General features: G+C 54.2%; 3 protein-coding genes across 5 annotated transcripts in view; 2 read left to right on the top strand and 1 right to left on the bottom strand.

Annotated features, from left to right (window-relative positions):
- The window catches only part of EPB41 (erythrocyte membrane protein band 4.1), a 777038-nt gene that overhangs the window by 182606 nt on the left and 581076 nt on the right, over nucleotides 1-13356 (top strand). The gene's annotated exons all lie outside the window — the stretch shown is intronic.
- On the top strand, nucleotides 556-1919 carry LOC126645553 (heat shock transcription factor, X-linked-like). The gene is made up of 2 exons (XM_050326092.1): nucleotides 556-1056; nucleotides 1485-1919. The coding sequence occupies exons 1-2, from the start codon at nucleotides 556-558 to the stop codon at nucleotides 1917-1919; spliced, it is 936 nt and encodes a 311-aa protein (XP_050182049.1).
- On the bottom strand, nucleotides 1975-8835 carry MECR (mitochondrial trans-2-enoyl-CoA reductase). Of its 2 annotated transcripts, none has more exons than XM_050326213.1 (10): nucleotides 8800-8835; nucleotides 7171-7268; nucleotides 6650-6781; nucleotides 5037-5180; nucleotides 4850-4952; nucleotides 4376-4478; nucleotides 3876-3949; nucleotides 3407-3467; nucleotides 3073-3145; nucleotides 1975-2790 (listed from the first exon to the last, which is right to left on the bottom strand). In XM_050326213.1, exons 2-10 carry the CDS (start codon nucleotides 7214-7216, stop codon nucleotides 2627-2629), a joined length of 900 nt encoding a protein of 299 aa, XP_050182170.1. In that variant the 5' UTR covers nucleotides 7217-7268; nucleotides 8800-8835; the 3' UTR covers nucleotides 1975-2626. The 2 variants fall into 2 exon arrangements, with proteins under 2 accessions (XP_050182170.1, XP_050182169.1); XM_050326212.1 differs by having other exon boundaries at nucleotides 8609-8808.

The raw sequence follows: 13356 nt of genomic DNA, 5'->3' as shown, positions 1-13356 counted from the left end.
TTTATCACGGAGTCCAATAAACAAGGGGGATAAAAGCCTTGCATTAATTTTTCTGGTTTATGGCAGGCTTAATGGACCTCATAACGATTTCAAAGTCCTTTTTGTGCTTTATTTTCCCCATTTTATCCATTGATCAGGAAGTGCTGGGGCACGGAGTGTGCCTCTGCCTCCAATACTGATGGGGAGAATGGAAATGCAAAATAGTGGGGGTTTTATTGGGAATGGGGGAGCACAGAAGAGACTTCACGTCTGGGACACTTGGATGTCCAACACTGTCACCTTCCTGGGGCACTGGGACACAGCACTGCCCTAGCAGGACATTCCACATGAAAACACAGCTGGAATCACCTCTGGGCTCCAACCAGGTCCCTGGGAAATCAGGGCTTTGGGTCTACTTCTGTGTCTCCCACCTCCTGCTGCCAGGAGAGGGGCACCACACTGTGATGTCACCGTGATGGAACACGAGCTGCAGAACTCCCCAAGCAGATGGAACCGCAGAACTTCAACAGGCTGGTTGGAGGCAGCCAAGCCGAGGAAAGAGAAGTCAAAATGGAGATGTCTTCAGCAGAGACATCCTGTGCTCCCAGCCCAGAGGAGCCAGCCTGGTGGGTGGCTCCAGCTTCTCATCCAGGAGATGACACGGGACTGTCCTGGGATGCTGCCCCCGGACCTCCCGCAGACAAAAACGCCCTTCAGGATTGGCCCGATGAACCCTGGGACCCCAAGGTGAAATTCTGTTCCCTGAAGATCTCTGTCAACACCAAATCCTCGGAGGACTCCTTCCTGAGGGCGCTCTGGGAGATCCTCAGCAGCCAGAGCTTCGAGTCCATCTGGTGGGGCAACGACGGGAACTGCATCGTGATCGGAGAGAAGCTCTTCAGGAAGGAAGTGCTGGGGAGGAGGGGGCCCAAGAAGATCTTCGAGACAGAGTCCATGAGAGGCTTCCTTCTCCAGCTCATGTTCCATGGATTCCGCAGGGTGGAAGGGGACTCTCCCCTGCTGACCTCCATGGAGGAGCTGAGAGCAGTAGCAGCAGCCGGGGCTGAGCTGGGCAAGGTAGGTCAGCTCCCCCCCCCACACAAAGATCCCTTAGGATGTTTTAGGAGAGGTTCATGTTCAGATAAAACCAGCCCTGGCAAGGCCAGAGGTGGGGATGGGAGCAAACAGTCTCCCCATCGGTGTTATTCCCAACACGTCCATTCCACGCTGCGGCGCCTGAAAACTTGTGGGGTTTGGGTTTCTCCAGGGTTTTTTTTTGGCCTTTGAAGACCCTACACTTCTCTGCTCCCAAATGCCCAAAACACAAGAGATATTGTGACCTAACAAAACTCTGTCCCAACGCTTCACTCACATGAAACCTGATGTTTAAAATGCCCCCGGGGGAGTCCTTTAAACACCCTTTTGCCCTTGGGATCCCCCTCGGGATCTCTTCCTCCTCCTTGCAGTGATGGCAACCAACTCCTCCCCTTTGCCTTTTCTTGCAGCTCCTGTTCTACTCCAACCCCCATTTCACCAGGGATGACCCCTCCTGCCACCGGAGGGGCGTGGGGAGCGCTGGGGAAAGCGCGGCCCCCCCAGCCGTGTCCCCCCTGGGCGCCGGGAAGGAGGCAGAGCTCCCATGGAAAAGATGGTGGGGCATTCCACTGGCAGCAGGGGCAGAGGAGGAAGAGGAGGATGATGACACCCAGACATCCACGAGCACCAGCCCCGAGCCAGGGGCAGACACCCCCCCAGGCAGCACCAGACCCTCCCCACCAAAGCGGCCCCGCAGGCGCAGCCCCGCCAGGTTTGGGGTGGACGCTGTGGGGTCACCCCCTGGCCACGCTGCAGCCCAAGGGCACTGCCCCACCTGCTCCTGTGGAGGGAACAGCGGGGCCAGACCTCACCAGGGGCAGGATTGGCAAGAGCAGAGGCCGTAGGGGCCATAGGGTTAGAAAAGCAGCAGGACAGGAGGAAGCAGGAACGCACTGTTGGTTGTTTTCAGTAATAAATCATTTCATTTTACCGTGTCCGTCCTCTGCAGTGTCACAGCCAGTGTCCCACACCCTGGCAGAGGGGTCTTCAGGGACCAGCTGGGATGGGCCAAAGGCTCCAGCACTCACAGTGCCCTTGGCAAAATCCAGCAGATTCCAGGGCTCCTCCAGGAGCTGCAGCAGCACCAGGGTCGCTCCAGCCACAGCAACACCTCGGTGCTCTGGGGAGTCTGTGCCCCTTCCTCCCCCAGCTTGGGGGTAGGGGGGCTGCAAGGAGTCAATTTGGGCTTTCCCTGCCCATCCCAAATCCCACCTGGGATAACTACAGCAGTGCAGAAGGCAGCAGTGCAGCTCCCTCAGCTCCAAAAATATACATAAAGAGGAACTGCTGCTCTTTGGACACCCTGAGCTGACTGAGCCACTGTTTGTGCTCCCAACCTCACCCTAGCTGAGGTGAGATGCAGCTTTCTTCCAGCAGCACTTCCACACAAAGCTGTGGAGGCTCGGAGAGCTTTCAGTGGCCACCCAAAAGTTAAAAAAACAAAGGAAAAAAGAAAATCAGTGGATCTGGAGGCTTCTTTCCCCACCTAAGTCTGTGGACAAGAAGTAGGGCTGTGCTGGAGCCTGCAGGACAGGGCTCCAGGAGCTGCGGGTCAGAGGAGGAGGATCTGCTTGGAGGACACAAAGGGCTTCATGGAGGCCTCCAGGGCTGCCCTGTAGTCCTGGAGCGGGACCTCAGTGCAGGCAGGCTCGGAGAGCTGTCCCCTCCGGATCAGCTGGCACAGGGTGTCCATCATCCCAGCCACGCTCTCCTGGTCTGCACGGGAAGGGAAGGAGGGAGCTCTCACTGTGCTGTGCCAGCACCATCCTGGGAAACACCCACTCAGAGCCACGCAGGGTCCTGGGCGTGATGTGCCCCCAGCTCGGGCACGTGGGACGAGGGACGAGCCCCTGGGATGGTGACAGGGCACAGTCCATGCCCAGGCCAGGTGTTTCATTGCCCTGGGGATGAGCAGCACTGAGGATGAGGAGCACAGTGCCAGTGGGGTGGCTTGGGAGCTGTTCCCATGCCCACCCTCAGCTCCCCAGCCCGGCTCACCCTGCGCGTGGTCCTTCCGCCACTGGGTCATCCAGAACCCGCGCAGCCGCACGTCCCGGAAGATGAAGGCGCTCTGTGGAGAGGGAATGTGCACCCAGTGACACCCCTGTGACCCCTCACACACCCAGTGACACCCCTGTGACCCCTCACACACCCAGTGACACCCCTGTGTCACCCCCCGTCCTGACAGCAGCGGGAGGTGGCAGTGAGGCCCCTCACCCCCTCGTTAGTGCTCCCACCCTCAGTCCCGATCAGGGTGAGCTGAGCTCCCACGGGAGCTGAGGGGACATTGTGATGTGCCCTGAGGGAAATGAAGAGCATCTCCAGTACTCACCACAGGCACCATCACAGGCTGCTTTGCCATCCCCCCGTAGGTGACCATGGTCCCTTTGGGCCTGGAGCAGGAACAGACTGTGTTATTTAACCCCCCAAAGTGCATCCTCGACCTTCTCACCTCCCCCTCTGCCACCCCCAACCCCACCGCTGCATCCCAGGGCTGTCCTCGCACCAAGGGCTCCCCCAGCTACCCCTCAGACCCCGCTTTCCAGGCTCTCCTCTTGCTTCCATGCACCATTAGCTGAATTTGAAGCTCAGAGCTCCAGTTGTGCCTGGCCAGGACCTTCATAACTGGACCTCAGCTGCTCCCGGCCACCGGCGCAGCGATGATGGGTTAACTTTGCATCACTGCTGTCATCCAAAACCACTTTTCCACCCATCTTCCCTCTCCTAAAGTTCTACAGACTCTGGAGCAGGACCCTCTGGTGCAGGTTGCTGTCCCCAAGCCACCACCCAGCCAAACTTACTGCAGGTGCCGCAGCATCTCCGTGGTGCTTTTGCCTCCCACGCAGTTCAGGGCGAGCCGGGGCTTGGGGGTGCTCTGCAAGAGTTTAGGAAAAAAGATCCCAAATTTTAGGGCTCCTTTTTCAGGGTGCGACCACAGTTCTTGAGGGAACAACTGCCCTCACCTCAACAGTTACTTGGAGGCAGCTGAGAGCTGTGGAGTTAAAATCTATCAGAGAATCAAGGAGTGGTTTGGGTCTGAAGGGACCCTAAAGCCCCTCCAGTTCCACCTCCCTGCCATGGGCAGGGACACCTTCCACTTGGCTGCTCCAAGCCCTGTCCAATCAGACATCAAATCTATGATCCTGCCCTTGTGGAAGCAGCAAAATCCCTCAACTTCTGGGGCTAAATCCTGATCTAGAGGGAAATTTGTCCTTCCCACCATCCCTGCACTTTTCCCCAGTGCTGAACCGCAGTGACAGCCCTGGACCATCTCTCTCCAGTGGGATCAGCACTGAGGTACCTTAAATATATCCTTCATCTCTGGCTTTCTCAGCATCTCCTCTGTGACGACGTGGTCTGCACCCAGGGCCATCAGCCTCTCCACCAGCTGTGGGAGATCAGGTCTAGGGGAGGGAAAAAGGAAGGGGAAAAAAAGAGGGCCCGATGAGCCAGGAAGCAGAGTGTCACCTTCTCATTCCCCCTGATCCTTCCTCTGTCACTTGGGGAGGCAGAGGCTGGAGGACACTTTGGAGGAGCAAAGAGGAGATGGGCAGGATGGCAGGATGAGTGGAATGGGCAGGATGAGCAGCTCCAGCCCCCAAACTTGCCTCCAGCCCAGACCAAGGGTTAACTTTCTCTGCTCATCTTCCCCCTCTGAAAGTTCAAAGGACTTTGGAGCAGGACCCTCCAGCACCCTCTGTCCCCAAACCTGTGCCCAAACCACCACCCAGCCCAACTCCACACCCACAGACCTTCTCCTGCCCAGGGGACCCACCTGTCCCTCACCACGTTGATGGTCTTGATGCCGGAGGCTCTGGCGATCTGGATGACGGCCTGGCCCACGCCGCTGTTGGCAGCGTTCTGGATGACAGAGTCACCTGGGTGGGAATAAATCCAGGTTTTCAACGCAGAAGAGGCTGGCAAATCCCCCCAGAACTCCTGCTGCTTGGCAGAAGGCTTACCGGGTGCCAGGGTCTCAAAGTCAGTCAACATCCGTAACGCCGTGCAGGGGTTGACGCTCAGAGTGGCCGCGCAGAGCACGGGGATGTCACTGGGCACCTTCAGCAGCATCTCCTCAGGGAACACCCCTCGTGTCCTCCACGTCCCTGGGTTCCAGCACCAGAGCCACAGGAAGGTGGGAAGGGAAAGGAAAAGGAAAAGGAAAGGCCATGAGACCTCAGTTCACATCGTTGGCTTAATGCCAGTCGTGGCAGCATCGCCACGCCAGGCACCTGCTAAACCCTGGAGAGGGAATTAGGGAATATTTTCCCACGTGGGTACAGCCAAAACAGTGGATGGATCCCCAGATTTATCACCCAGCAAAGCCTATTCCTTTCCCAGGGGGATAATGGGACTGGGGCTCCCCAGGCACAGGGACTGTGCAGAGATAATGGAAATACTCTCCATCCTATGGATGAGCCCATATATTCAAAGCCAATTTAGGCAGCTTTACTCCCTCTATACTTAAATCCAATTAAACCCTCTATCATCTATTTACAGGTTTTTTATGTTTAAAAATATCCCATTTGGCTCTTAACTCGATCTCTTTCCTTCTCCCATTAAGGAAAAAAAAGCCTTTTAAGAAGAAATAGGCAAAGAACAAGCTGTTACACGAAACCAGAAACAACAAATTTCAGGCCATTGGCATTTTGGAGGAGCACGGGAGGCATTTGTTGGGAAATTAATTCCCAGACTTTCCCAGCAGAGCACTATTAAGGAGAAAACTGCAGTGAGGTGTCCCCACGACCTTGCCCAGGTGAGATGTTTTATCCTAGGCCTTTGGGGAAGCCTCAAGTGGATGGGACAAAAGGTGGCTGTTTCCAGAAAAACACAGATTGCTGCAATGCTTTATAACGGCACAGAAGCCTCATAAAGGGTCTATGCTGCAGAAAAGAAGATTATATCTAAATTTAAGTTCAGCATAAGCAATGGCATTGCCACTGCTCCTATTGCAGGTGCTGCAGGTTTTTGCATTTTAAGAGTTCTGTGAACGGGAGCCCCTTCCCTGGATCCGTGGAGGATGAGCAGCATCACTTGCTGGGGAGCAGGAACTGAGCTTGTTTTATAAAAAAACCTCACATTAAAACAAAACAGGTGGTGAAAATATAATTTAAATCAAGACATAAACAGGTAAGAGATAACTCCAGCAGTTACCTGACTGTCTGAAACAATCCAGCTCATTATAATTATGATTTGGCTCATATGGCACTAAATGGGTTCCAACTGCTGCTCCCCTCACCCAACACTCCCTGAAAGAGGGTTTTTCCTTTTTGAGTCCTACCCCATGAGACGTAATTGCTGTAAGTGGAGGGACAGGTGGCTCTCCCCATTCCCAGCAAAGACAGTGCTTTGGAGGGCTGTGGTTTCACTGCAGGGCCCCCAAAATCCCCACAGCAGCTCCCCAAGAGCTCACACAGGATTGCTACCAGGGCTTTGCTCCCTGGGAAAGCTCAGGCAGCTCCCAGCAGGCTCCAGCATCCAAAAACCCTTGGAGAAGATGCTCTGTGGGTGGGGGATGCAGACAGGGACGAGGTGGGGGATGAGTGAGGGCTCAGGGGGTGTTGGGGACACTCACCCAGGCCGGCGTTCGCCGGGATGACCCAGTCCCCGCGTTTCAGAGCCGACACGCGACTCCCGACCTCCAGCACCTCCCCGACACCTTCGTTCCCTCCCACGGCCGGCAGAGGGGACAGGATGGCGTAGGTCCCTGGTGGGAAGCTGGAGGTGAGCTGGAGACCCCATCAGACCTGGCATTCCCATGCCACGAGCCACCTCCAAAACCTCTGAGACATCGGGGTGGGACTTTGACACTCCCGACATTCCCATTCCAGGGGCCATTCCCAAACCCTCCAAGACACTGGAGTTAGACTCTGACACCCCAAACATTCCCATCCCAAAAGCCACCTCCAAACCTCCCAAGACAGGAGCTGGACTTGGATACCCCAGAAACCCCCATCCTAGTAGCCATCTCCAAACCTTCCAAGACACTGGAGTTGGACTTTCCTGGTCCTTGTGGGTCCCTCCCAGCTCAGAATATTCCGTGATTCTGAGCGTCCCAAAAGACCTGATATGCAAAGTATTCATCCAACACACTACCTTGGATCATGTTGATGTCAGCAGGATTGATGGGAGCCGCCAACATCTTGACGTGGACATCGGAGTCTCCCAGCTTGGGCACCTCCAGATCCTTCAGCCTGAACAGGGAGACACAAAGGAAAAGGGCATTAAGACCAGTCTGGTGATGTGTTTCATGCTGTGGTTGAAGATGGAAGGTGCCTGTATCACCTCCACACACTTAAATGAACAGCACTGCCTTCCCCATCCCATTGAAAAATTGGATTTATATCAGACAGATGGACAGATTTTTGGTGGAGGCTACTGCAAGCCAACCACCCAACACAACCCTGTGTCACCAGGCCAAGTGACGCTCACTAATTTTAACAAATTCAGCAGGTTGTGTAAAAATACCACAGTTTCAACCAAATGGGGGTTTTACGGCTCGTCCTGCCCAGTTTGACCCTTACAGGAACTGGGATATTTTCAGAAATCTGTGAGAAAAAGAGAAGTCAGGAAGCACAAGACTGGCCTTGCACAAGAAATAAGATAATGGCAGCAAATGTCAGTGGTGAAAGGCACTGTTGCACAATTTTGGAAAAGCAAAAGTCTCTCCCCAAAAAATCAGAGGGGGGTGGATGGTGTCTGGATGCACCCAGATAATGCACTGGCACTTCGAGGGGTGACCTCAGCTGGTGCAAGCAGGGCAGCAAGGCCTTGAGGTCTCCCCCTTTGAAAAAAAAAGCCTAAAAGCCACCAAAATGTGATTTTCTCCTGCCAAGGTTCTTTGGCTCATGATGACACCAAGCACCATCCCCAAAAAACACTCATGACCAGCTTGGTCCCTAAACTGGGACCTCAAAGAGAATCCCCATGGATGGGATGCAGCCCAGGATGAATTTGGGGTGCAGCACTGCTGGGGGCTCAGACCTCCCCATCATACCCCAAATTAGGCAAGAATGGGGAAGGAGCTACAGCAGGTGGGAATGAGACAGAGGGACCCCCTCAGCATCTGCCTGCCAGACCATGGGGGCACCCCCAGGGTCCCCCCGTGTGCTCAGGAGCCTCTGGGCACCCTTGGCACTGCCATGGGGGTCCCACAGGGAGCTGCACCCCATCCCCACCCCCTGGCCCTGGGGTGAGCAACCCCCAAACCCTCTTGCACTCTGCACCCCCAAATCAGCTCTCCAGCACCCCCAGACCTCACCTGCACCCCCACCCCACCCTGCACCCCTCTGCCAGCCCCCTCCCCAGCCTTGGCCCTGCATCTGCACCCCCCTCAATGCAACGCCCCCCAAATTCACCCCCGCGCCACTCCTGCACCTGCCCTGCAAAGCACCCCAATACAGCCCCTCCCTGCACCCCCACCCCATTCCCGCACCCCGATCACAAAGCACCCCAACACAGCTCCTCCTGCACCCCCAGTGTGTCCCCCACTCCCCACCCTGCAGTGCCCCCCTGCCCGTGTGCCCCCTCTTACTGCACCACGCTCGGGGGCTCCCCGTGCCGCTCATAGACCAGCCCGCGGGGGGCGGACCCGGCCGAGGCCGATCGAGCCCGCACTGGGGGGGTCCGAACTGGGAGGGTCCGAACTGGGGGTCCGAACTGGGGGTCCGAACTGGGGGTCCGAACTGGGGGGCTCCGCGCCCCCCGCAGCACCCGCGCTGTCACCCGCTGCATTCGGCTCTGCTCGGCTCCCTTCGGCCCCGCTCGGCTCAGTCCGGCCCCGCTCGGCTCAGTCCGGCCCCGCTCGGCTCTCCCCGTTGACACCACCAGGGCAGTCCCGCCCCCCGAGTCGGCCCCGCCCCCTTCGGGTCGGCCCCGCCCCCTCCCGCCTTAAGGCGGCCCGGCCACCCCTGCGATGAGCGCGGCGGGGGCTCAGCTGAGCTCGGGGCTTGTCCCGAAACTCCTCCTAAAATCATTACTTGTGCCAGCGGCAGCGCAGCCAAGCTCCCTGTGCTAACCCAGAAGCCTCGGTGGATGGGCACAGGAGCGTCCCGGTGCGATTGCAGGACCCTGGAATGATTTAGGTTGGAAAAGACCTCTAAGGTCATCGTTTCGAGCTCTGTCGCCCGGGTGGCACCAGAGTGACACTCGCTGCGGTTTGCTGTGATTTTTAGCCCTAGAAACCTGTTGAGTGAGGGCAGAGATTTTCATCCCCTGGTTTAGGAGGAGGAGTTGAGCCCAGCAGGTTAAGCCCGACCCCAGGGGTTAAGCCCGACCCCAGGAGCCTCGTGCGGGCTGTGCCCAACTCCAGCTCTCCCAGCACTTCATCAACATCCCATCCCTGCAAGTTGGAGCAATCAAGGCCAGGTTGGAGCAGCCTGGGCTAATGGAAGGTGTCCCTGCCCGTGCCAGGGGGTGGAAGTGGATGAGCTTTGAGGCCTTTCCAACCCAAACCATTCTGTGTTTTAGGGAGAAAAGCCCCTTTTCTTTATTTCCAGCCATCCTGTCCTGGATGGATGCACCCACCACAGGCAGGGAGAGCTGCAGGGAAATATTCATCAGATGATTATTTAAAACAACAGATGCCTGACACAAGTGGTGAGGGAAAAAAAAATCTCTGATAGTAATTTAATTCAATGTTTTGTATAATTATCTTGAAGGAAAGGTCTCATTTATTCTTCCAATTAAAGCTCATGAGATCGGAGGGGAAAAAGGAAGCGGAGCCTCCTGCCTTCCCCATCGACCTGTCACAGCAGAACAAACAGCAAGGCTTAAAAATGATTCCTCGTGTGAGATTGGACTTCTCTGGGTGATGGGAGCAGTCCATAAATCCTGGTTTGCTCAGCACAGCCTGTGGAATTAGCAGATTCCTTCCTTAACACCATCCCCTGGTGGGTTGGGAGCTCCAAAGGGAGGTGGTCACATCCTGCACCTCCCAGACTTTGGCATCTGCAGTTTGAGGGATCAGTTCTGTCCCCACTCCAGAGCACTAAAAGTAGACTCCTCCCACAGTTTAGTGGGATCCTGAGCACATCCACATCCTGGCAGCACCTTTACCCCCAGGCAGGAATGGGCCTCGGGAGGCTGAGTGGGGTTTGCTGCCTCCAGCACGGCTGGATGCTTTTAATCAGCGTTTTAATCTGATCAGAACAATAAAACAATAGGATTTTAATAACCTTCAAACCTGCAGCTTTCCAAGGACGCCCAGAATGCCTCAGATCTTCTATGCTGGGGTGGCTTCACCAGTGGTTTGGGCTCAGCAGAGGAGGTTGGTGGTGCCTGCCCTCTGCACGGCGTGGCAAAGGGTTAATCACTAATTAGAGCAGCCAAACGAGAGGCCTCTCCAACCCCTTACAAACGTGTGCCCCCCCCCAAATGGGGGCTGGCAGGCGATTTATGATTATTTTGTTAATGTTTCTCCTGCAACAAGCACAATTTCCGGGTGATTAATGACTACTTCATATCCTGGAATTGCACTTTTTTTTTTTGTGGGAGAGATGCACGGAAATCCACTTTGCAGTCCAGGGCTTGGGAGTGGGTGGGGAGAGGAGGGAGAGGAGATGGTTCCTCAGCACCTGGATCTGGCCAGGGGAAGGAGTGATGCTCTGTGCTCCCCCTGCTATTGTTAATGAGCTGTAATTTATCATATTATCATGATTTATGCAGCCACTGATTAATTGGAGCTGCTCATACTCGGTCATGGCCTGAAAGCAGAAGTGCTGCCATGAAGTCTGTGCAGAGCAGGGTGGGAACAAGCACCTGGGTGACACCAGGGTGACACTTGCTGTGATTTTATCCCTAAAACCTGTTGAGGACAGAGATTTTCTCCCCTGCTTTAGGAGGAGGGGTTGAGCCCAGCAGGCTGAGCCCGACCCCAGGAGCACAGTGGGGGCTGTGCTGCCTGCAGCTCTCCCAGCACTCAATCAAGTTAATGTGGAATTATTAATTAACTGCTTATAAAATTGACACACCTTTTAATTAAAGGGAATAGTAGTAATCTATTGGCCTTTTCCCATTTTGGTGGAGAAACTGAAGGTGTGTCTGCTTAGCTTAGGAATAATTAGGGAAGCTGAGGCTGGAGAGATCACTGAGAAGGGGTTTTTGGGGGATTTTGGTGTTCCATCTCAGTGGCTGTCCCACGACAGCCAGAGGTGGTCCAAGCCCTGCTGGATCTCCTGGACATCGGGTCAGGATGCTGGGCTGGGATCCCAGGGCTGGGCTGCACCAACAGGTAAAACAATCTGCAAAATAATTCCCTTTTCCAGGCAGAGAAGGGGATGCTCAGGATCACCCTGTGGAAGGGCTGCACTGCCCCCTTCTCCCTCTTCTTCCTGGTCACTGCAGCCACCATCCTCCTCCTCCTGTGTCCAGTGGTGAGTTTTTACAAGGCTTAGGGCTGTTATTTTCCCCTTTGGAGCCCCACTCACCCCAAACCCAGCAGTGCTGGCAGAGCCCCCTCGCTCTGAGGTGGCTCCCCTTTTATTAGCCATGCCTGAACCTCTGAATGAAAAACACATTGTCCTTAAAGACCTGCTTTACATAATCCTTGGCTTATCCCTGAATCCCTCATTTAACACCTCTGATGGGGCTGGACAATCCCATAAACTCTTGAATCCTTCACCTTAAAGCTTGGGCCCGATGCTCCCAGCTCTGTGTGGTGGCGAGGGATGGGATGGGATGCCCAAGGAGATTTTATTTCATTTTCTAAGCACACTGATGGCTGTTTCTTGCCTCTCTGTTGTTGCTTTTTTTGGTTGGTTTTTTTTTTTTTTTTGGTTTTTGGTTTTTTTAATCCCTCTTTAAATTGTTTCATTGTCAGATAATTAAAAAAAAAAATGTATGGAAAGAAACACGACGCTCGGCGGGCGAATGGAGAATTGATGAGTTCTGATCCTCTGCCAAGGAGATGAACAAGGAGGATTCAGCTCCAGCCGTAAATAAGGAAGGAGAGGGAGATGCTGAGAGGATCCAGCTGTGCTGGGACGTCGTCCTTGCTTGCTCCTTGCTTTTCCCAGCACTGCTTTTTCCTGTGCCTCCAGTCCTCGGGTTGTGTGGTGGAGTTTGTGCATCTCTGGATTCTCGGGGGATTCATGCAAAAATCATCCTGTTCAGGCATCTTTCCAGCTTGGGACAGTGGAGAAGCTGGGCCTGGGGTCATTGTCTGGGGTTGATGCAGGATTGAGGTGTGTGTCCAAAGGGAATCATCCAACTGGGTGGGTGAGTGGGGGGGAGCACAGCTGGAGTGGGGAGATGCTGCTTTTGAGCCCCATATTGCCCTGATGGCCCCCAAAATCATCACCCTGTGTGTGACTTGGCAGGCAGATCTCTTGAACCAGCTTGAAAAGCTGCTCAGGTGAAGAAAAGCATCAACTCACTTTCTTTTATCCTTTTTAAACTGTGTTTTAACTTTCCTTTTTTCCTCCTGTTGGCTGCAGACCCAAAACGTTGCTTCTGGAAACTGTGAGCCTGAACCATCTTATCTGGGAAAAGAACTGGTGGATCAGTGGCTTCTGCTGGTTCCAAAGCCAGTTGGTTTTGTTTGTTCCCATTAAATGCCCGATGAGTCCTTTTTGTCACAAACTGCCGAGCGTGTCCTTTCTCCAGAGGGGGTTGGAAAAGCACCAAACCAGAGCTGCTGATGCTCAGAGCAGGACAAACGAGAGGGAGGAGAGCTGACACTTCCCCCATATAGAAAACTGAAGAGGATAAACCCAAACAAGATGTAAAAGCAAAATAATAATAATAATAATAATAATAATAAATAAATAAATGCTAGGTGCAATGTCATTCCCTGCTTTGCTTGCAGTTGGATTTTAGATGGAGCACACCCAGCTCTGTGCTCTGTGCTCTGAAAACCAATGACAGCCCTCTCCTCCTGTAAGCTTTGGGTTTCAGATGGATTTATGGATTTGGTGGGCCAGCCTGGGCATTCCGTGGGCAGCAAGAGCTTTGTTTCCTGGCACCTTTTTTCCTGGGAGAAATCTTCATCTGTATCCAATTTTGGGAATGGGAATGGCAATTTCAACACCAGCCTGTCAGCACCGAGACAGGATCATGAGAAATCTGAGCAACAGCCAAACCTCAGGTCTGAAAATAAATGACATTTGTGATGTTGGATATGACCAGAGACCCAAAAAACCTTGGATGATTTGCCTCCTCCCTCAAAAAAATCCTACCTTCTCTGAGGCAACACCAGAGGAGGTGGCAAAGAGAGTTTTGGTGAAGATCTGGTTGGGTTTAATTCCTTTATTCTGGTTTATTTGGTTTGGTTTGTGTTTGTTT

The sequence above is a fragment of the Myiozetetes cayanensis genome, unplaced genomic scaffold (assembly GCF_022539395.1).
Source record: "Myiozetetes cayanensis isolate MyiCay16 unplaced genomic scaffold, myiCay2020 scf31, whole genome shotgun sequence".
Lineage (NCBI taxonomy): Eukaryota > Metazoa > Chordata > Aves > Passeriformes > Tyrannidae > Myiozetetes > Myiozetetes cayanensis.
This window is presented reverse-complemented; position numbering and strand designations above follow the sequence as displayed.

Excerpts from the sequence above, each read along its gene's own strand:
- LOC126645553 (XM_050326092.1), top strand. The coding sequence starts at position 556 with ATGTCTTCAGCAGAGACATCCTGTGCTCCCAGCCCAGAGGAGCCAGCC. Across the intron at positions 1,057-1,484 it reads CCGGGGCTGAGCTGGGCAAG|CTCCTGTTCTACTCCAACCC; the intron begins GTAGGTCAGCTC and ends CTTTTCTTGCAG.
- MECR (XM_050326212.1), bottom strand. The coding sequence starts at position 8,808 with ATGCAGCGGGTGACAGCGCGGGTGCTGCGGGGGGCGCGGAGCCCCCCA. Across the intron at positions 6,782-7,170 it reads TGACATCAACATGATCCAAG|GGACCTACGCCATCCTGTCC; the intron begins GTAGTGTGTTGG and ends GCTTCCCACCAG. Across the intron at positions 3,950-4,375 it reads AGATGAAGGATATATTTAAG|AGCACCCCCAAGCCCCGGCT; the intron begins GTACCTCAGTGC and ends AAACTCTTGCAG.